General features: G+C 38.2%; 2 protein-coding genes across 2 annotated transcripts; both read right to left on the bottom strand.

Moving 5' to 3' along the window:
* Positions 1 to 1,399: 1,399 nt before the first annotated feature.
* On the bottom strand, positions 1,400 to 9,145 carry LOC117373510 (charged multivesicular body protein 4b-like). The gene is made up of 5 exons (XM_033969560.2): positions 8,775 to 9,145; positions 7,120 to 7,294; positions 5,997 to 6,111; positions 5,143 to 5,269; positions 1,400 to 4,313 (listed from the first exon to the last, which is right to left on the bottom strand). The coding sequence occupies exons 1-5, from the start codon at positions 8,953 to 8,955 to the stop codon at positions 4,249 to 4,251; spliced, it is 663 nt and encodes a 220-aa protein (XP_033825451.1). The 5' UTR covers positions 8,956 to 9,145; the 3' UTR covers positions 1,400 to 4,248.
* A 664-nt stretch (positions 9,146 to 9,809) lies between these two features.
* Positions 9,810 to 23,547, bottom strand: LOC117374141 (vesicle-associated membrane protein-associated protein B-like). Its single transcript, XM_033970320.2, has 6 exons — positions 23,267 to 23,547; positions 21,257 to 21,409; positions 17,436 to 17,539; positions 16,745 to 16,819; positions 13,416 to 13,604; positions 9,810 to 11,270 (listed from the first exon to the last, which is right to left on the bottom strand). Exons 1-6 carry the CDS (start codon positions 23,322 to 23,324, stop codon positions 11,118 to 11,120), a joined length of 732 nt encoding a protein of 243 aa, XP_033826211.1. The 5' UTR covers positions 23,325 to 23,547; the 3' UTR covers positions 9,810 to 11,117.
* Positions 23,548 to 23,671: the final 124 nt, after the last annotated feature.

Below are 23,671 nucleotides of genomic sequence, written 5' to 3'. Positions count from 1 at the left end.
AGCTTTGTGCTTTAGCCAGAATAGTGTGGAGGGGGTGATTTTCCAGCATGCACCCCCAAGGAACCCCATGTGAACACATTGCTGTGCGCAACTGTAGGTAGAAGAAAAAAGATGTACCTGGTAAATTATAGCATTTTTGTAAATCATGAAACTCTCTTGCCTATGATATCACTGAGATCACGGACCCCCACGGTAAGTGAGTGGTTATGAAAGATTGGTGTCTGAAGGAAATATGTGATGGTGCTAAATGTAGCATAGAGCTCATAAAGTTTATACGGGGCAATAGATTCATTTTGATTAGAGACATATGAGCCTGAAACGACATTGGGAGAGAGGTCCGCCTTTTAAGATCTCCATCTGTGGTAAACAACAGATTTTTGTGGTTATTTTCAATCAGGGAATTAAAGGAAGAATAAATGAGAACCCCTAAATGTTCAAGAGAGTAAGAGGGTCCATTTAATATTGTTTATCCCACTGGCATCAAGGCAGATTTAGCCCAATCCACCCTGTAGCCTGAAATATGTCTGAACATTTCAAATATATTAAGAAGATAAGGTATATTTCTGATGGATTGGTTTTACTTTGTGATGTAATACAGGATTGCTCCACTGGGTTTTGAAACTCCATACACCTTCACTTTGAATCATTTGGATAATTTCTATCCTGCCAATCTATACTGAACAAAAGGTAAATGGAGCTGCTAACCTGAAAACTACCACTTCATGACATCACAAGGTGGAACAGAGCATTTTGAGCTTTGGAGATGTAACAGGCTAATAATGTAGGATTACTCAAACATGTGTGAATGAACATAACTCTGGGTATGTTTTTAATCAAGTAACAACATTTTAACATGGCTCAGAGCTAAAGTTTAGTATAATATAGGACCTTTAGATTTGTAACATTTCTGTTCAAAATTATATAAATTACACTCATTGCACTATTGCAATTCACATGACAATATTTTTGGAATATAGTTTAAGATAGATCATTTAATTAATAGAGGTGCACTGTGTTACTTTTCTGGTGGAGGGCCTGTAATGTTCCACAGTACGGGATTAAACTTCTCCATGGAAATGACCTGTAATGTCATATCTGTGGAGAGGCAATTCCACTTACACTAAGGATGCATGTTTTTCAAGTTATTTGTAGTGAATAAAATACCTGTAATTGAATAAATGCAGGATAAATACATTTAATGCCATACTGTGGTACATTACAGGCAAAGCAATAACAGTTCCACTGAGACAAGAAGGTGGTGGACCTCAAGCAGGAAAGTTACATAGTGCTCTTTTAATACTTACTGTGGGCCTGTTAATAATTTAGAGATTAGAAAGCCATTTCTTTTTATGACTTCACTTGACACAAAATATGTTAAAAAAGAAAAACAAACTCCAGAAACAATTGAATTATTTTAATGATTTTGAAAATACTCTCTCAAACAGAAATGTAAACATGCTTACTCATCAGTCAGTTCATTAACCTTGACGTACATTGTTATGGCTTTAACAAACTAAAACAAATGTGTCCATTATATTAGACTAACAACAAAGGTTTAGTGTTTTTGTAGGTGACAAATGTAATACTTTTCATAACAAATTAAAAATGGCTTCATATTTCACTGTGCATTTGACCCGAGGGTAGGTTTCACTGTCTGTCTTTGCATGCAGCCAACGGTTCATTCAAATAAAATAATTATTGATTTATTGATTTATTTACACAAAATCATCAGGAATGTTTGAAATGAAGACACAATAAAAACACAAACAGTAGGTCAAATCAAGGGTTTAGCTTATTTCACCAGTACATGCTTCATTTGCTCAGAATTCACACAAGGACATAAATGCTGGACAGTGGTTCTCAAACTGTGGTCTGGGGACAAGTTGACATTTTTGTATGTCAGATGCCCTTCCATCATAACCAGCCACAGTGTGACTGTGAATGGAGTAGGCACAAAGGAGTGTCTTGCCCATGGGCAGGACAACAGGGCAGGGACAGAGCAGATAATGTCATCCAATAGACCAGGGGATCGCCAAATAGTAAGAAACAGTATTTAATAGCCTTTTGGTCCACCTTTTGAAAAAGATTTGCCAATTTGAAATAATTATCAAAAGGCTTACATTAAAATGCATACTTTTTTAGCTATTTTAGTCTTAACAGTAGTAGTAGTAATAGTAGTAGTAGTAAGTAGAACATAGAGACTTGAATTTGAAAGTATTAAGTAATCAGTAAAATTGTATATTGTTTATTTGCAGTATTCAAAACAGTGTATGTACATTTTGTACATATACACATTGCTCACAGTCAGAATATTCTTATGAACAGAGACATGAGTGTTCAAGAACCACTGGTGACAGTCCTAAGAAGGGATAAAACTAGATAAAACCAACAACAAATTACACAAGTAGTGAATATTAATAATACTAATTCATATTTCCTTTGACGCATATAACGTCAGTAAAAGCTGCCATCTTTAGACCACAGCAGGTGCTTAAAGTGCATAGGACAGGTTTTCATGGTTTTCTAATTATGACTTGGTTTGGTGGGATAGTACCTGTGCTAAATATATCATAGTTTTATATCAGTTAAGTTGCAGTTTGTGGAAAAATGTTAAGAAGTACAAAAAACACAGGATGTAGCGGTGAGTTCTAAAATGGATTATCTCTACCTATGGCCGTGTCCCAATTCGCCAAATGCACCTTTTGAAGGGTCCATTCGAAGTACTCTTCAAAGTGTAGTTTGAAGGTTCCGGTCGAGAATCTGCCCTCCTCAGTGTAGCCTCCATCTTGCTGAAGTGGGACAGGCCCACACCACGGACCGCACTTCCACCGCTGTCTTTGAGCGTACGATACGTACATTACGTACATTATTTTTAATTATTTATTATTTAATAGAAGAAAAGTCAAGATGTCGTCGTCACAGCCGTTTCTTTCTGTTTAGGGGTTTAGGCAAATATAACGTTCAAGGTGATTTTTTTACTCAGTTGTAGCTACTTCATAACTTAAACAAAATAAACCTTGTGAAAACATAATAACAGAGACAGAGGAAACAGGATCATTTTCACATTCATAGTCTATAAACCAGAGACACTGATTATTTGTACATATAGTGGGATATTGCAGTTTAATGGTTCTGTATTTTGTCCAGTGGCTTCACCACTTTAATAACAGTAGAGGGCGCTGTTTCCCTTCTGTGCCGTGCCAGTTCTTTTCATATTATTATTATAAGGTATTTTCTAGCAGTGCAGCTACATCAAGCTAGTATCTTGATTTACAAACGTGAAAGTAAATGACACGTGCCACCAGGGGGGACCTATGGAATGTACTGGAACACGTGAAGATTTTGTGCACGTCTCAGGACTCTGTTCTGTCTGTTCTGTCTGTTCTGTCCTTTCCTGAGAGTCCGTTGCTTCATTGTTCACATTACCTGTGTGGATCATTAAACTCTTCTGACTTTATGTTTCAGTCTCTTGGTCTTTGACACAATAGAAATGAACATTCTTACATTATTCTTATTGCAGTAATAATTTCTAATGATAATAATGTCTCTTATTGTCTAGCAATAACTCCACATTTCTTTATTCCATATAACTCTCCTCCTTTTTAATCATCAAACACACTGTACAGATCTTTATTCAGATTTAACAGTTTCATGTCGCTCTGTTGTAGATGAGGTAAATCAGTACGCACATTTGAACGTGTTTTGCGCAACGGACTCCATTTTGTTCTCTTTTTTGCGTAGCCGCGGTGCATGATGGGATATAGAAGTGTGTGAAGTGTGCATGGATGCACGCTTTGGTTACATCCGATCTCCATGGAAACGGTGCAAAGGGAAGGGCAGGTTTGTCGGGCACATTCAGTCGGGTGCGTTGAAATGGGACAGCCCTTGTCGTGCCGGAAATTACGTAACTGCCCTTCGATGCACACTTCAAACAGTGATTCTAAGGCCAGTTTGGCGAATTGGGACACGGCCAATGTCATCAACACATCAACATGTAAAATGTAGAAACTATTTGCGTCCAAGGAAGGCAGTTTTCTGAAAGATTTAATACTGATTTAACAACATAAAGGTGTTTTCATTATTTTTATTAGTCTAATTATAACGGCTATGTAATTTAGAGCTATGGCCCTTGTGAACATTATGGTTGCTATGTAACAGAACAGGAATTACCTCTACCTATGTCATATCTGCTGTCCATGTCCAACCAGGGAGTGTGAAAAGTAAAGTGTGGTGTTGATGTTGGCTGAGTTACATGGCCTCCAGAGCCCAGCGCTGCAGACCCTCCATGTCGTCCTCATCCTCGTCTTTCTTGGCTGTTTGGAGGAAGAATAAAAAAGAAAAAATGTTTCAACTACAGGAAGACGCATCCTAGTGCTCCCCTGCCCCCATCACACCAGACCTTAATTTCATTGTAAGATTTATGGATGCACACAGTTCAAACTTCCATCCCAACCTTTAACCAGAGAGGACAGAGACACAGAGCACCTCCTCTTATCAGCTTGGATAAGATTGGTAATGTTTCTCAACTTTTGTTGAGTGGTGCCCCAAAACTCTTCTAGTCAATGTCAAACACTCACAAAGGCCATGCTATAACTTAGAACGAAACTTAATCCAGTTCATTATATCAATTACCACTTTTAATATTACTGCAATTTACTGGTTGTAACTGGAGCAGAAAATCTCATAATGTTTGAACTTTTAATTACTTGAGGGATAAATAACAGTTATATAAGATTTTTGGATCCGTTTTGTGTGCATTTTTCTTAAATTTTATTTTGTTTAAATGTGATTTTTTAAATCCATTTAGTATTTTTTTGTTGCCAGTTTGCTAATATGTGCATTGTGTCACCATGGTAACTACAAAACATTCCACCATAGTCATATATGTAGAACACCCCCAGTGTGAAATCTGCATAGTATCAATAACTTAACATAAACCTGTGGCTCTTGCTAGGCATTTTATAATATTAATATTGGTACTGGTTATCAGCCACAGCAGCAAAACAAATATCAGATATTGTATTGGCCCCCCAAAATGAAACAATCTAATAAAACCATACTATTGGAAATGATCTCAGTGTGATTTAATAGACATAGATCATGTGAGTAGTGGCCATAGCCTGTTTTGTATAAAGCTCTGACCTGGTCTGTTTGGGAGGGAGGTGGAAGGCACGTTGGGCAGAGGGCTCGTCTCCGGACCCCCGATCTCCAGGAGGTTTTTGTCCATTTCCTCCTGCTGGAGCTCGTCCAACTCAGCTAGTAACTCATCCTGAAAGAGAGGGAGAAAGAGAGGAGGGAGAGAGGAAGAGAGGAATTAGAGAAGAAGAGTGACAGAAGAAAGAAAAAGAGAAGAGAGAGGGGGTGTGAGAGAAAGAGAGGAGAAAGAGAAAGGGAGGAGAAAGAAATAGCGGTGGGAGAGAGGAGAGAGAGAGACAAGTGCAGAACGAGAGAAGAGGAGAGAAAGAAGAAATAAAGAAGGAGTAGAGAGGAGGAAGACAGACTCAAGTCACCATTAGCTGTGATCAAGAAACACTGGGGTAAATCTATGCTAACAGTGTCAGGCTAAAAGGGCATTCCACTGTTCTAAGGTCATGTTAACAAGAGAGGCTGTCACTTTAAATGGAGACATACACTTTAATGTCACTTTTGAAATATTTCTGCAAACGTAAGCATAGTGGTTTTACAATTATAACTTCATGTATGGGTAGAGTACATTACTACTTCAGATATTATTTACTTTATGATGAGGAAACAACATAATAACTATAGAAATATAGTCTAAAGGTAAATATATCTTCTGTTCAGTGGTTGCTGAAGTAAAAGTACAGTTACATGGCTAAAAATGTTTGTGTAGTCAACTTATTACAATTATGGCTAGAATTATATTTAAGTACAAGTAGAATCTGATAAAAAGCCCACTTACCCTAAAGGATAAACTCAATTACAGTAACATAAGTATCTGTAAGTAGTTTGTTTTTATAGTAAATGTGACTGACCTCATCAAAGTCCTCCCCATATGACACAGGTTTGGAGATAGCCTCAGAGATCTCCTGGGCTAGTTCTCTCTGCTCTGAAATGTCCGCCATCAGGTCGTCCACTTTATCGATGTCCCTGAAACACATAGGCATGGGTCAGGTGACACCTCCAGACCGCTCAATAACACAGTACTGAAGCTGGGCTAGACTCTACAGTGTCCTCTGACGTTGGTAGGGCTAATAAAATCATTTGGGGAACTTAATGTTGTATTTCTGGGAACATGTTGACATCAGGAGCCTAAACTGTGTATTTCTACAGCAGTGATCCATGGACATTTTGGAGCCACTGGAAGCATTTTATCAGTCAAAATGGCAGATAATGGAAACACTGTGAATGTTGTTTTGTAGATATGCAAAAAATATTTATTTAATAGTGGAAAAAATACTGCAAAATGAGTTATGATGTTGAGTTAAAAAAAGGACATTTCAGTATAAAGTGATATTTCTGCAATTTGAGTATTTTTTGGCATTACTGCCCACCCTTATCTACTAGCTAATAACACAGTTGGATATTAGAAGATAGATCAAAGTGAAGATATGTTCATGATGAGTAAATAATATTTCAAAATAACATTATATCAGGGTTAAAAGTTTGAAAATGTCTAATATGGAACTTTTACATATTCTTTTTTATAAAATAGGGCTGTGGATTTGAATGTTATAGTTATAAAGTGTATTGTAACGAAGTCATTATGATAATAGCAAACTTGACAATAGCGAATAGCTATCCCAGTTTTTCAACTAGGGCCAAATGACATTGGAAAAATCTAATTGTGATTAGATTTGAGTGCAAACACACCCAGGTGCATTACCTTTTCAGGCAGAATTGCTAAACTAATAAAAAAAAATCCCATGCATTTCAGCACATGTTCGTAGAGGTCTAAACTACTGGGTTACCACCTTTAAGACAAAATAAAAGATATTTTGTTAATATACACATCATTTGGATAAAAAATAAAATAATGTGTTGTATATTGTACCAAAAGAGTTAAACCCACTATAACATGATGTGTGTTCTTGTATCTTTGTCCACTATAGGTGAACTCCCCGTGTAGCCTACTTCCCGTCCTGCCTGCTCACTCACATGTCGTGCGCTGCCTTCATGGCCTTGGCAGCGTAGCCCATGTTCTTCAGCACCTCTGTGTTGGTGTTGGCGTTCTCCAGAGAGTCACGCTGGAACTCAATGGTGGACAGAGTGCCGTCGATCTGCTCCAGCTGCTTCTCATATCGCTTCTTTCTCTTCAGGGCCTGGATCGCCGCTAAAAAGAAAACACACATATGTTGGGTTGTCCTGGTAACTGAGCCTAATCTTAACTACAGTCACTACTTGTCTAACCTTAACCCTAATTGTAACCTATATATGAACTTTAAGCCATGTTGTAATAAAGGATTTACTTTGTGGGGACCTGATTTCTGTCCCCATAATAGAGGCAAGTCCCCATGATGTGAGTGTACGTACAGATTTTCATCCCCACATTGTGATAAATACCAGTCAACACAAATACATGAACATTAATGGGTGCTTTTCCTACAATGTACTATATATTGACTGTCCCTCCTCTGTACCATATATTCACTCTCCCTCTCCCTGTACTCAGTATTGGGAAGTAACTAAGTACATGTCAGAAAAATGTATTCAGAATACTTATTGAATGACAGTATTCTGGTATAGTTGCTCAGTTATAGCTTTCATTTGGTGGTATTCAGAATACAGTTACTGTCCTAAAATTAAAGGATCACTGTATGGCATTGGTGAGAAAAATAGAAAAAACAGCTCTAGTGATGAGTACATGTGCAATTTTGATTTCTTTACTTCATGACAAATAAATGCATGACAAATACTGTAACAAAAATGTTGGTTTTAATCTTATACTGTGTTTATTACACTATATAATATTGTTGTCACAATGCCAAAATTTCAAACTCGATTTCAGTACTATGGAATAGATTCGATACTCAATACTGATCCCGATACCATGATAATTTAGACAATATAATGTGATTTTCAACATTAAATTGTAGTATTTTCTATTATATTCCCGTGTGGTCTTATATCTGTGTAATCTCTCAGTGTCCAGTGGGTTAATAGTGGTCCATGAGAGTAAACTAGTCTATAAGTCTTATACGTGTGAAAGATACAGCTCAAGATCATTCTAAAGATATTCAGGAAAAGATTAACTTTCATCCCATGAATGTGGCTTTTTTAGTTTCAGTAGCTGCTTAAATGAGTATCTACTTTCAATACTAGTTTTAATATTGATTAGTGTGAGATTTTCAATACTTTTGACAACCCCATTGGAATAGGTTACAAAATACATTTTAAAGCAGGTATTCAGTATTCTTCCCAATACTATCTACCATTATATAATGCAAACTATCTCATTCTGGACACATCTGACTTCTACCACACTCTCCACGTAGATGTCCACAGCTCCTGGATTATACAGGAGGATTAACCCCTGACCACTAAACCTTATCTTTATTGTTGATGATATGATGATATCTAAATCAGCAAAGTACATTAGAGTCAATGTGTCTAAACCAGGACTAAACCAGGACTAAACCACGACAAAGCTGTTAGGAGAGAATGACAAAGTTGACAGAAATAGCAGGTGGTGTCCATGTCCCACATCTGTGTCCCTCCTCCATGGTAACAGCTAACCCCGATGCTAACGTTCGGACGATGAGATGCAGATGTAACAAATGTCTTAAATGTTAACATCTTTCTTAAGGTCTCACCGCGTTTATTTTTCGTCCCATGCTTCTTCGCCAGCGCCAGTTCCTGCTCGATCTTCTTCTCCAGAAATTCCTGCTTTTTGGTGAGCATCTCCTCGGTGTCCCGGAGTTTCTGTATCGCCTCCTGAGTGCTCGGTCCTTTGCCTCCTTTGCCTCCTCCGAACATTTTCGCGATCAGCGCCATCTCTGCGACGCTTTACCTGTTAAACTGAGGGATCAATATGTTTGTAGGGGTTAAAGTGTCCTCTTTTGTCCGTTATGTCACTCCGATGAGGATGATGATGATGACAGCTCGCGGAGGTCGGGGCTGGAGGTTTGGCTTGTTGACGTTTTTTTGTTTTTTGTTTTTTTTTTTTCTTTGATGGCACTTCCGCAAAGGCCGAGTACGCCCTACGTCACCACGTATTTAAATAAGGGCGAGGCTGTTTTTATTTTAATTTGACATTTAATTGATTATAATCATGTATCGTTAGTGTAGTTATTCAATATATTGTTTTTTGTTGTTACTGCTAAAAAAAAACTTACTTTAACAAACAGAAAAATAGCTGTATACCGTAGTGTGCCTCCCTCTGCAGGACACTGGAGGTAGTGCAAAAAAGAAACTGCAACAAAAATATATGTATGAAATGATTAATAAATAATATAATTAACAAATTGAATGAGGCAATTGACAAATGTAATTCATTAAATGCATTTCTTGCGTAATTTTGTTATTCAAAAAAGTTAGATTTTTATACTGCATTATATCAACCACTGAATTCGGCCATATTCGGTCATTAGTCCATTAGATAAAAGTATAATTTTCCTTAAGTTCCAAACTCAGTATGAAACCTTTTAGCCAAAAATATACTATGATAAAGGTATATTTCATTCTTATTGCATTGACCTCTTGACCTCTATTTGGCCTTTTATTTATTTCCATAGTGATGTTCTTTTTGGCTGCTTGATTAGTATGGAATCATGTAGGTGACTTTTAAGCTAGGTTAAACAGTACAAACAATTTTTCAAATGCATTAAAATGTTAAGTAAATCTCACTGCAAGGTTTAAATGTTTTTAATTAAAGGATGAGATAAATGGGTTTATCACAAATGACAATAACAAAAAAAAGATTAAAACAAGTCAAATCTATGAATCTGGTTTCTATTATAATTTAACACTCAAAATAAAGAGTTGAGGTCAGCTGATACAGACAGCATTTTCTGTATTCTGCAAGTGAATATCTCATTTAACCAATGCACAGTGTTGTACAGTCGTGAAGAAGCGCAAACCTGCTGCCACCTGCAAAAACATGGATTCAGAAAGAAAGCACAACAACCACAAAGTATGGTGAATTTTAAAACTAACAAACAATACTTTAAACTGCAGAGACATTTTGGATTTTGAATATAAAAGTTCTTCAGTTCAGCCTCTTCTGGAACATACAGGAAATCCTCTATAGACATTTTGTGAAATTGATTTGTTCATTCTGTATTTGGAACATTCACACCAGTCACCACCATAAATGGGGAGAAGGGGGGGGGTTATTGCTTTGTTGAATGTTCCACAGTGTGGCATAACCATATCTCCTAAGAAACAAGAAACAAGCCTGCTCCAAGTAACAAGTAAGAATGCATGTTTTTAAGGTGTTTTGTAATTAAAACACATGTGAAGTGAATAAATCCAAGACAATGCCACACTGAGAAACAGTCCAGGCAAAGCAATAGAGTTGTTAAGGAATGATGTCACTTTTGGGCCCAAATGTCAACTTCACAGCTGATTTCTAGATTTATTTTTGTTCTTTATACATCAAACAAGAGACAGTTATCTTTCAAAGGTGCATGTTTAACCACAAATTGTAATATAATGTAATAATCTAGCACAACATAGTGAAATAAACGTACAGCTGGTAATCCCAACTGCTGTCACCACTACTGCCAATTTAGCCTAGCCTAGCTTCTTACCTCAACCTCCCTCATACACTTTCTGTTACAGTTATAACCATAGATCCATGCTGGTAACCTCTGGAAACTGGAACCCCCCCACACACCAGAACCATTACATAGTGTAGCTTTTTTTTTAAAGAAAAAAAATTAAATATCTGGACATTCCATCTGCATCTATAGCTGTGTACTTTAGATGTTTTGGCAGAAAATAAGAAAAGGAAATCATGTTTTAATGACAAATAGGCAAATATTTTGATATAATGAGTCTTCCATCCATTTGATACTGCCTTTAATCTTAAAAGAACAGAACAGAACACAGGTCACAGCAGCCCCTCACAGTCCCTCGTTTTCTTCCTCCGATTGGCCGGTGGAGCGTCCGCCATGTTGTTGTTGAGTTTTGGGGAAGTTGTGTTGGTGAGGTGGCTACAGGAACACTCTCCCCACGATGATGCCCACGATGAAAAAGACCACGCAGAGGATTCGGCCCGTCATGGAGTCATCGTGAACGGAGCCCCCCGCCGACAAGGTGGAGACTGAGGAGTGGCCAACATTTCTCCTTCTCACGCCGTCATGCTCCTAAAACAGATAAGAGTTTATGGTTTTGTAGGCATTTGAACACCTGCGATTTGAATTGAACTAGCTTTTACTTTTATTGATACCTTGCAGTGACATCACCATGACATGAACCACGGCTGTGTGAGGATAATGTACAGACTCCAGTCAGTATTTCACCTATAGTATTTAACACATTTTAGCCCATCAAGTACAGGTATGTGGTAGTGCTGGGCAATGAATTAAATTTTAATAGGGATTCAATTACTTATTTTTATTTTTAGTGGAGGAGTCTACAACCAGTCCTTAGTCAGCAAAAACATGTGGTTTGGAGAAGAGTGAAGAAGAAATTTGATTATTAAATCAATGGCAACGATTAAAAGTCTTTCTTCTATATAAGAAGTATAAGAATACTTAATATTGAAAACAATTATTCTTCACAAAATAAAACCAATTTGAAAACCATAATCAAAAATTATAGCATTTTTTTTGTCATATTGCTGCCACCACAACATCATAACATTATAAGTGTAAAACCACATTTGAGTTAAGATTTGTGACAAAGTGGGCTTTAGTCCCTTTAATCTCACCTTAATTTTGTTTATATTCACACATTTGTACGTTTCCTATAATCTTTCAATATTCAACAAAACAGCTACACATAACTATCTCTGGTTTGTTTTGTTTAGTCAGTTCATTTTAACACCAAACATACACCTGCTACTTTAAAATACATTTTATTTGGTTAAATGTATTCAATTCAGTTTAACAGATGCCTCCATGCTAGTCTCCACATGGTCCTAAGAGGGGACACGCCCTATGTCAGCCATTTTTAAAGCCTTGGATGTGGTCGTAGGCCGGACCATGTAGAGTGGAGAACTGAGTTAAGTTCCTTTTTGTTTCAATGTCTTTCTGTATTTTGTTTTAATGTTTAAGTGCTTATAGTTTTATGTTTAAACACTTTTGAGTTAAAGGGACTTAGGCCCTCAAAAGTATGCAATGCATTGTGAGATCCTGCTAAAGTTATACCTACTGTACCTGGGAAGTAAAATGTACCTGGGAAGTAAATGGTGTTTATCTGGGGGAGGTGCTTCCTGTTTATGGGGGTATATAAGCTTAAGTTGAGCACAGTTTTTTTCACAGCTTGCCACCATAAATCAAAATAAATTTGTCTTGTAAAAGACACTTTTTATGCATGTCTGCATCCTACTTTGACCACATCGAGCCAGCTTCCCCACAAGATAAATTTAGTATGTATGTATATTAATACTTTGCAGTTAATCTCATCAACATTCCCTGGGGCTATGATGCTAACTGCAGGCACTACTTACTCTGTAAAAACTCAGTCACTTTGGACAAAACCCAAAGAGCAGTTGCTTTAGTGCAGGTCTTGCCTTTGGTTCTGCTTCGCTCCCTCCCTGTGGTCTCCTATGGAGTCTGTGGCTCCTGTATTGGCTGTGGGTTTTCACACTGATGCTGGTTCCTCTCTGCTCATTGGTCAGTACTCGGTTTAAGCTTTCGGATGTCCTGTATTTCAAAGCCTTTCTCTGGTTCCTCACTGCTCTGTAGCGGTGCTGGTTTATTCCTGTTCTAATAACTAACATTGGTTAAGTCCAATCTTTTGGTAGATAAAGTTTACTTTTAGCCTAGACTTGGCCCCAGTAACATGAAGCTGCTTTGACAGGTCAGGTGTCTTATACCCAGATTGACTAAGCCAGAGATGAGCATCACTGAATAAGTGACAAAGCAGGTTATAAATCGTCTGATTCGACAAGATATAACATGAATGTAAACACACTGGATTATAGCCAAAGGCTAATTTCCATCAGTTGTCCCAAAGGGCTGGGTCATAAGGGCATGAAGTAAGACTTCTGCATTGATGAGTTGCCATAATATTGACAAAAAATCTACACGACAAAAAGAAAAGGATCAAGACTTTCATTTATGTGAACATCGCCTCAGGGCATGTAGAGATATATCTGACCCAGCTTCATAACACCACAAACCCTCATCTAACCCCACCAGTTCAGCTTCATAGTACTGGGAGCTGCTTTGGCCTTTGATTTGAGCGATACTGGAGTACCCTCTACTCTGCTCTTCTTTTATCTGTCTCTATCTCCTGTGGCTGTCCTGAACACCCACCCTACCCCGCCTCCTGTGTTGTCTCACCCATATCTGCTTGTTCTCGTCCCGTAGCCGCTGCACCTCGCTCTGCAGCCGCTTGCACTCCTCCAGGATCTTCTTGGCCTCCCCGTCGTCCAGGGAGGAAGAGGAGGACTTGGGCAGCGTGGACAGTTCACTCTTTAGGGAGGGGGAGGCAGAGGAGGACAGAGGTTTGGTGGTGCTGTCGCCCTCAGGCTGCAGAGGAGCGGGGGAGGCGAGGGAGGTGGGGTGAGGAGGGTGGATGGGGGCATGTGGAGATGGGAGGGAGATGGGAGTGTAACAAAAGAGCAGATGAGTAAATCAAATGTGGGATGGGAAATGGGAGCCTGGTCTGTGACATAATGGAACTGCGTGTGACGCCATAGCAGCTTGTTTGAGTCCGATAGTTCAGAGTTACATAGACAGAGCATCAACGCCATTATATGGAATGAGGCTGGAATTCTATTGAACCCGGAAATGGACAAAGTAGAGTTATGATTTCACTCAACAGTCCCATTATGTGTGTAAAATAGATTGATGTTAGGGCTGAACAATTCATCAACATGAAATTATTTTTCTTTACAACGTGGATTAGATTCTTATATTAGATAAATTAGAACAACAGCAGGACAGTATTTTCTGGACTGTACGTCGCTCCGGAGTAAAAGTCACACCAGCAAAAAAAAAAGCACAATAATGAAGAAAAAAGCCGCACTGGACTATAAGTCACATTTTTTTGGGAAATTTATTTTACAAAATCGGAGACCAAAAATTTTATCTTTAAAGGCAAGTTATAATAATGACAATAAAATAGCGAATAACAGGCTTATTCAACTACATGAAGCGTCGACAAAACTGAATGCGTGTCTGCTATATTAATGTATGATATTAACAGTTAATTAGATAACAAACGCATAAAAAACAAGCTAACAAGTTTACTCTGGATCTCACTCCAAATCACTAAATCCACTGAATTCTTCAGCCTCAGTGTCACTTCTAAACAACTCCAACTGCTCCAGAAACAGATGAAGCGCCTCTTCTGCGTGGCTGTCATACTGGTACACAAGTCTAGAGTGCCCTCGTGCAGTTGGCAATGTGACAACGAAGATGTGAAATTATATGTTTTACTAATTTTAGATATAAGTTGCACCTGTGTGACTTATAGTTCGGAAAATACGGTATATTGTCTCAAATGTAAATACATTGTAAAATAAAGTAAATAAAGCAGAAATTTAAAAAAAATATTAAGCCTTAACTGTTGTAGTTACAGTTGAAACTAGAAGTTCACATACACTACATAAAAAATGTTTGTGGAAGATAATTTATTTTATTTTATGGACTGTAATGACATGTATTACATGATTTATGAACATACTCAAATAAAATTCAAATTCAAATTCAATACACACTTTTTTTCTCACTGTGACATGTACTCAGACTTATTTCTTTTTGCTAAATGCCAGAATAATGAGAGAAGTTTTTTTAAGACAATTTTTCATTACTTTCTCCAAAGTCAGATGTTAACTTACATTTCATTATTAGTATTTGCCTTTAAACTGTATAACTTCGGTCAAACATTTTGGATATTCTTCTACAAGTTTCTCACAATAGTTGGCAGGAATGTTGGCCCATTCCTCCAGAAAGAACTGGTGTAACTGAGCCAAATTTGTAGGCCGTGTTGCTCACACATGCCTTTTCAGGTCTGCCTATACATTTTCAATATGATTGAGATCAGGGCTTTGTGATGGCCACTCTAAAACATTGACTTTGTCATCCTTAAGCCACTTTGTAACCAGTTTGGCAGTATGCTTCAGGGAATTGTCCATTTGGAAGACCGATTTGCACCCAAGCTTTAGCTTCCTCGGTGAGACTTGGCATCATGAGGCAAGAACATTATGTGGGAATACTGAAGCAATCCATTTTGTGACGTGCACCAGTTCCTCCTGCAGTAAAACAACTCCACAACATGATGCTGCCACCCCTGTATTTAACAGTTGGGATGGTGTTCTCAGGCTTGCAGGCTTGCCCCTTTTTTCCTCCAAACATCACAATGGTCATTGTGGCCCCATCCATCCATTTTCTTCCGCTTACCCGGGGCCGGGTCGCAGGGGCAGCAGTCTAAGCAGGGACTCCCAGACTTCTCTCACCCCAGACACGTCCTCCAGCTGCTCTGGTGACCAAGGCATTCCCAGGCCAGCCGAGAGGCATAGTCCCTCCAGCGTGTCCTGGGTCTTCCCCAAGGCCTCTTCCCGGTGAGACATACCTGGAACACCTCCCTAAGAGTCCAGGAGGCATCCTGAACAGATGCCCAAGCCACCTCAACTGGTTCCTCTCAACATGTAGGGGCAGCGGCTCTACTCCTCATTATGGTCAAACAGTTTTGTCAGGTGTTTTCCCTGTGTGCATTGGCAAACTGTAATCTGTCCTTTTATGTTTCTTTTGGCATAATGTCTTCTTCCTGCAGAGTGGCCTTTCAGTCCATGTCGGTACAGTCCTCGTTTCACTGTGGATAATGACACACTCTTACCAGCTTCAGCAGCGTCTTTACAAGGTCTTTTGCTTTTATACTTGGGTTGATCTGCACATTTCAGACCAAAGCACGTTCATCTCTGGGACACAGAACCCGTCTCCTTCCTGAGCGGTGTGATGGACATTCCCATGGTCTTTGTACTTCGGTATAATTGTTTAAACAGATGAATATGGGACCTTCAGGCATCAGGCAATTGCACCAAAGGATGAACCAAACTTCTCTCATTATTCTGGCATTTAGCAAATAGAAATAATTTTGGTAATCCTAATTGGGAAAAGTTTAGTCTGATTTCATGTGAATGTTTATATGTATGTAAACATCTGGTCTCAACTGTACATGCATGATATAAAAATAAAATAATTTTCACTGGCTCCACTGGCTGTCACAGCTAATTCCTCATACAGGAAATAACATGTTTTATGCCAGATGCCCTCTAACACAAGCCTTTCACTTATTTGTGAGTGTGACTGGAGCTCCGCAACAGAATTGAAGTTGAACATTATTTTTTATGCTGTAAATTGGCCAAGATCAAATGGTACAAATGATGAAAACAAGGTATGGTTTGTGAATAAGGTGATATAATACTAATAATACACAAACAACAGTGGCTTGGTGTTCAACCTCTATGCATTCTGGCATTGTGTCCTTGAGCAAGACACTTCACCCATGTTGGCTAGCATGAATGTGATGGATGGTGGTCGGAATGACAGATGATGCATTCTCTAGTAACTCAAAATTTCTGACCAGGCAATAGTTTGTATTTACCAAAACTGATCTCCACAGACTAAAACAATAAAAATGCACAAAAATCATTACAAATACTTACATCATTCTCTAGCGGCATCTCAAACGTGCACTTGAGCCTTGAGTCCATCAGCTCTTCAGGTCTGGCTTCCCTCCACTATGGACAGAACAATATAAGCTGTATATTGTATTTGTATGTGTGTAAACCACCAGTCAAAGGTTTGGACACACTTGGTCATCTATCTTTATTTATTTTCATCATTATTTACATTGTAGATTCTCACTAAAGGCATGAAAACTATGAAAGACACATGTGGAATGTAGTAAAGAAAAAAATTAAGTTGTTTTAGATTTTTTTTTAAAAAGCCACCCTTTGCTTTGATCAACACTTGGTATTCCTCAATCTGACGTGGCACACCTTGAAATGACGAACTATTTAAATGAAAACCATTTCAGGAAAGTTCATCATGGTGCTCACTGAGAGAAGGCCAAGGGTTTGTAGCACTGCCAACAAAGCAAAGGGTTGCTATATTTAGGAAATTGGATCTACATCATAAAAACAATTCTTTAGTTGAGCCAATTCACTTTTTTCCTTTGCTACATAATTCAACAAATCTTGCTTCATATATTTGACGTCTTCAGCGTGTATCTAAAATGTAGAAAGCAGTAAGCATAAGGGGAAAAACACATTGAACTAGAGAGGCCAAACTTTTGACTGGTAGTGCATGTGTATATATGTGTGTATACTTATCAGGGAAAAGGCTTGGACTTACCACTGTCTCCATGTCCATCATGTTGTCTGGAGCCAGCACAGACATGACCATAAATTTGTGTCTACTCCTGTCGTTGGGGTCATATTCAAAGGGCTGCAGCATGACTAAACAAGATACACAAGACATGGATTGAGAAATCAGCATTGGTCAAATGATACATATTGGGCAGCAGGACACTGCCACACACAGGGCTTAAAGTGAAAAAAAAAAATTCTCCGCCTTAACTTTCTGTAACTCGACCAGAACTTTGATTTTGATGGGCACTTTAAAATCATTTATATTCTCTATCATTATTTAACCCTAAAAGACAGTTGACATGTGTACCCAAGTTGCGAACATATATTCAATTAAGAGGCGTTTAAAACTCAATTTTATGTCAGAGCAAATTTGAGCAGGAATCAAAGATCATTGATGGCACAGCTGCACACAGGGAACCTTCCCCTGGTCTCAGAAACTACAAGGTTTTCTCGAGGCCCTGAAGAAGAAAGACTTTGTGGTGTATGCGAGTTGGGAGAAGTGGACAGTGAAGCTCATTTTTTGTTGTATTGTCCATTGTATGACGAATTTAGAAATCCTTTATTTGATGAAATGTTCACCCAATGCCCTGATATGTTCTGGTGTAATGACAACGACAAGATGAAATGATTGTTTAATTCTAATGTTTGTAAGTTGGCTTCATTTCTTTGTAAAACCAGGAAGAAGCGGCAAATAAGTTTGTTTAAATGAGTCTATTGGTTTTTGTAACACACGTCTGACCTATTGCATTTTGTTAATGGTGTCTTACAAGCCCATTTTTTGTATGCAAGACTCAGTAATAAAATAAAAATAATAATAATAATGTACAAACAGACATTTTAGACATTTACTAATACTAATAGACTTATTTTCTCTAATATGGTGCATTTTAATTTAATGGTTTAATAAACCAACTGCATCATCATGAGTTAATAGGCTGAATTCAGGTGAAGTGGGACATCAGTGGAATGATTAAACATTGAAGAGTCACCCATCATTTGTGTTCTTATATCATAGCCCAAGGCCCAAGGCCCAAGATCCTGTGTCTAAAAAGTTTTGAATGGGTTGAGAGCCTCAAAGTTGATGTGATTCTGTGTCAAACTAAGCAATGTTTACACCCGTGACATATAATAATTCAATTAAAATTAGATTTTTGGTTAAATTTTGATTAAAGTGGGAGAGCATATTCAGGGAAGAATGGAGTGGAGAATGGAGATTCTCTGAATCTTTTGATGATATTATGGACCATAGATGGTGAAATCCCTAAATTCCTTGAAATTGTACGTTGAAAAACATTGTTCTAAGACTGTTGGACTATTTGCTCACGCAGTTGTTTCCCTTCGGGGATGCTCCTTTTATAGCCAATTATGACACTCACCTGTTTCCAATTAACCTGTTCACCTGTGGAACGTTCCAGACATGTGTATTTTAAGCATTCCTTAAGTTTCCCATTCTTTTTTTGCCTCTGTCCCAGCTTTATTGGAACATGTTGCAGGCATCAAATTGAAAATGAGTGAATATTTGCATACAAACAGTAAAGTTTATCAGTGAACATTAACTATCATGTCTTTGTAGTTTATTCAGTTCAATATAGGTTGAACAGGATTTGCAAATCATTGTATTCTGTACTTTTTTTTGTTTTACACAACAGCTGAGAAACATCTGAACATTACTCACACAGTGCTGATACAGGTCCTTGCTTATGCAAGTGAAAAATACAATTTACAAAAGGATTTTACATGAACAAGGTCATTTAGAAACCTTTTAGTCCCCAACTGAAAAGAGTTTGGTTATATCAACTCCTACAGGAGTTAGATTTATATGATTAATATGTAGGCCTATCAAGCATGTACCAAGACTGTTTACATGCACCACCTTCAGTCAATGTCCCACTTTATCTGATCAGATTTTCTTGAGGAATTTTTGGGGAGTTTGTTTTGTAGACTAAATCTGTGTAATCCCTCAGTTGTCCAGGTATGATCCATAGTACTAGAAAAATTCTAATCTATCAACTGGACACAAAGTTGTAGGAAGGAAGACGTTTTGCTGCTCATCCAAACCGGTTCTTCAGTTCAGGGTTGTCAACAGGGAATCTGAACCTATAAGGAAAAGTGTAATAATTCCTTACACAGCTGGTGTGTCTGAAAAGCTTCCAAAACATTTTCAGACAGTATGAAATTCCTGCCTATTTCAAACCTACAAACACTTTAAGACAGAAACTGGCTCACCCAAAAGGACAAAACCCAAAGCCATACAAGGTAATGTGGTCTACTCCATTCAGTGTAGTGAAGAGTGTAGTGCTCGTTACACTGGAGAAACTAAACAGTCACTCCATAAGAGAATGTATCAACACCGTCACAAGAGCAGCTCAGGACCCCAGTCTGCTGTACATCTGTATCTCAAAGACACTAATTACTTCTTTGAAGATAGTGAGATTCAGATCTGAGCCAAAGAAAATAAATGGTTTGAGAGAGGAGTTAAAGAAGCAATTTTTGTTAGGAAAGACAATCCTTCCTTGAACAGGAATGGGGGTTTAGACATCACCTCTCCCCCAGCTATAACTCTATCCTCAAATCCAAATCAAAACAAAGAAAACAATAGGGCTAGACAGGATGCTAATAGGTGTGAGAGCACCTATTAGTGGCCTAAACAATAATGCACGGATATCGTGTCTGAGGTTACACAACACATATAGAAGTTGCTTTCCAGTTTGGGTTGGTAACCTTCTTGATTGTCCATTAGGTAGGGCTGGTACTCATGCACATTTGGAGCAGTCTGTTATTGTGAAATAACATTACCTGATGTGAAAGAATTCTTGAGAATTTTTGAGTGCATTTAAGTTTTTATTTAAAAAAAATACTGTTATCATTGAGAGGTTCAATAACATTCAAATTGTACTCTAAAAGTTGATGACTTGAAACTTATGTCATTTATATTGACAATTTGGCAAAATCAGAAAAATAATAATAATTTGGAATGGTGTAGATGACATCATGAGGAAAGAACATTATGTGGAAATACTGAAGCAACATCTCAAGACATCAGCCAGGAAGTTAACGCTTGGGCACAAATGGGTCTTCCAAATGGGCAATGACCCAAAGCTTACTGCTAAATTGGTTACAAAGTGACTTAAGGATAACAAAGTCAATGTTTTGGAGTGGTCATCATAAAGTCCCGGTCTTAATCCTATTGAAAATTTATGGGCAGAGCTCAAAAGCTATGTGCGAGCAAGATGGCCTACAAACTTGGCTCAGTTACACCACTTCTCACAATATTTGGCTGGAACTGTGGCTTATTTCTTTTGACAGAAGCATGTGGACAGATGTCCAAAATGTTTGACCCAAGTCATACATTTTAAAGGCAATGGTCCCAAATACTAATGAGATGTATGTAAACTTATGACTTTGAAGAAAGTAATGAAAAAAACAAAAAACAAACAACCCTTTCTCATTATTCTGACATTTAGCAAAGTAGAAATAATTTTGGTAATCCTAACTGACCTAAAAAGAAAAAGTTTAGTCTGATTTCATGTCAGACAGTGAGACAAAAACACATATCTTTTTAAATAGTGTATGTAAACTTTTGGTTTCAAATTTAGCACTACATGTCTCTATGTTCCACTGATTACAAACTGGGAATGAAAAATTTAATATTGGCACCTAAATATTATTTTTTTTCCTCAATACCAATAATGAATATTAGCAATCATATATTGTCAGCATTGATATTGGCACTCGTATATGCCTTACTGAAATGTTCCACTCTATGACAGTAGACAGTGAGTGTTGTGGTGCAGTGGTACAGACCAGACACGTTGACAGAGGTGCCTGCATCGATGACTCCGCTGTTGGGCCGCACACAGTACCTGCGCGGGGCTGTGGTCTTCACTTTGAAGCACACATTTCTGTGGGACGGGTTGGTGAGCTTCAGAGTGGCAGTGACCACGTCTGTGAAGGGGCCTGCGCAAGCACACACACAGACCAGGGAGAGTAGTTAAAATAATATATGTATACACAGTGAAATGGTGGTGCAGCGACTTCTGATTGTGCTCAATGGCTATTCTGGCTATTCACCTATGGATTTCTGGGTAACGATCTTTCTAGTAGTGAAAACTCAAAGATGGAGGCTATAAACAGGAAACTGACACTGATGGATTTGAGTTTATTTATGCTTATTGTGGATAAAGTAATGTTGTGGTTTATAAGTTTATTGTTGCAATAATTACATCACTCAAAACGCAATGACATAAATAAGGTAATTTTAGCACTGCCTCAACCAAAAATGCACAATGAGGTAGCATCAGTGTATCTATGCAATCCATCCTTTTGCTCAGCATCAGTGTACTTCATATTCATTTTTAAGGTTAAGGGTACAGACAAAGTGACCACATCTCGATAGAGACAAGCAGGTGGCCTCCAGAAAAGTTACATAGTGCAGTTTTAAACTAGAAATATACAATTAGGCTCTGATCGTTAGAGCCTAGGGAATAACCTGTCCCTTCATTTATTATTATTATAGGAATTTTGACTGTTTCACACAAGTTGACAAACCTTGAGATTTAAAAAAAAAAAGGACTGAGATAATACCATCATCAAATACTAAAATCCAGAGGGAGGACAGAGAGTACAACTCCACAGGGGGATTCATGGTTTTCAAAAGAAGTATCCAAAATGTTAATAATTAATTATAATTAATAATCAAAATTTTGAAAAATGGCAAAATTGTGAAACCAAGGTTTATTATTACTCCTGAATTCCATACACTCAAAGCAGAGTTATTGTACAGTTAAACAACTGGCAATGAAATCTGATTGTAACTTAAACTTTTAAAATTTGTATTATTTAGGATATTGTTAACGGCTTTCAGTCAGTAGATATATAATTTACTCTATGATGAGAATGAAAATGTAAAGAGCTCCCCCCTGTTTGAAAGACTAGTTTACTGACTTTGATTAAAATCTCATCTCATATTTTAATGTCCTTTCAAATGACAACAATCAATGAACAAATAAATTCACTTTTATTTATTCTGATAGAGAAGATATTGTACTTTGTGCCAGTTTTTCTTTCATGTGGCTAGGCCCAGTAATTACAGAGATATTAGCCATAAACCAGGTCAACACATCTACAGTCTGACAGTTAAACAGCAAATTCCACCGCAGACTTCTGACCTGTCTCCAGCTCAGTTTAAACTATAGATATTCTACACTGTTGTGATGTCACGTGAAACAAGACTCTCACCTCTACGAGTACTTCTTTACCTGTAATGTTCTACAGTATGGCATTAAAGTTTTCTATATGGAGATAAGCAACTGATACAGGTTAGGTCCTTCAAGAGGAGAGCTTGTAGTAGAAAATCCTTTGTTTTTACTGTACGTTTAATTGTACTAGATGCGTTCAGTATCATGCTGTGGAACATTCTGGGCAAAGCCATAACATCTCCATGAAGATGTGATGGCTTACACACTGCAGAAGTTACACACTGCACCTTGAATCTGTAGACTTTACATGGCAACACTTTATATGATGTAACTTACGACTATTAATAAACCATGATGCATAATTAACACAGTACCACGCACTCGTGTATCAGGTATGTATTAATAATTAATTTCAAAATATTGGAACAGGTTGTTGATACTGGGCCTGCTCTGACGTTGCAAAGACGGTTAGCAGTTAGCCTAGCCTGTCAACGCATACTAAAGACACGAATAAAGAGGGTAAACGCAAATCTAAAGTCGACCCAAAGTCTGTGATGTCTCCTGCGGGTGTTGTTGAACTTTGGAGCCGGTCGCGGGGTGTCTGCGGCGGCGGTACCTCGGAATCGGAGTTCCTCTTGCGGCTCTAATACCAGGACTTGCTCCGGTCTGGCCATGTCCCAGGTTTCTTCCTCCTCCTAAAGAAAGGCTGCGGTGGCTACGACAGGCGTCTCCGGGGGCAGGAGAGGCAAGGCCCAGCAGATAGAGAACACCACGGCTTCGGAAGGTTGTTCCCGGGTGGAGAGAGGGGCTGAAGGGCGGTGGAGGCGGGCGGAGTGAGTGCCACCGACAGCTGCTCCTGAGGGCTAACAGGCTAACAGGCTAACGACTGTTAGCGCTAACGGAAGCACGGAGCGGAAGTGAAGCGCAGCAGTGGCGCGTAGAGGGACAGTTACTTTAGCTTCATACAGTATTCGAAAAAAAATAGGTAACTTCTATTTTCCAACATTTATTACTATTTTAA

The sequence above is a fragment of the Periophthalmus magnuspinnatus genome, chromosome 7, assembly GCF_009829125.3.
Source record: "Periophthalmus magnuspinnatus isolate fPerMag1 chromosome 7, fPerMag1.2.pri, whole genome shotgun sequence".
Lineage (NCBI taxonomy): Eukaryota > Metazoa > Chordata > Actinopteri > Gobiiformes > Gobiidae > Periophthalmus > Periophthalmus magnuspinnatus.
This window is presented reverse-complemented; position numbering and strand designations above follow the sequence as displayed.

What these genes read in the sequence shown, in the direction of transcription:
- LOC117373510 (XM_033969560.2), bottom strand. Translation starts at nt 8,955, where the DNA reads ATGGCGCTGATCGCGAAAATGTTCGGAGGAGGCAAAGGAGGCAAAGGA. An exon ending in TGGGACGAAAAATAAACGCG is followed by an intron (nt 7,295 to 8,774) that starts GTGAGACCTTAA and finishes TTTTCTTTTTAG; the next exon opens with CGGCGATCCAGGCCCTGAAG. An exon ending in ATGGGGAGGACTTTGATGAG is followed by an intron (nt 5,270 to 5,996) that starts GTCAGTCACATT and finishes CCTCTCTTTCAG; the next exon opens with GATGAGTTACTAGCTGAGTT.
- LOC117374141 (XM_033970320.2), bottom strand. Translation starts at nt 23,324, where the DNA reads ATGGCCAGACCGGAGCAAGTCCTGGTATTAGAGCCGCAAGAGGAACTC. An exon ending in CACCTCTGTCAACGTGTCTG is followed by an intron (nt 17,540 to 21,256) that starts GTCTGTACCACT and finishes TATCTTGTTTAG; the next exon opens with TCATGCTGCAGCCCTTTGAA. An exon ending in ACGAGAACAAGCAGATATGG is followed by an intron (nt 11,271 to 13,415) that starts GTGAGACAACAC and finishes TATCTGTTTTAG; the next exon opens with GAGCATGACGGCGTGAGAAG.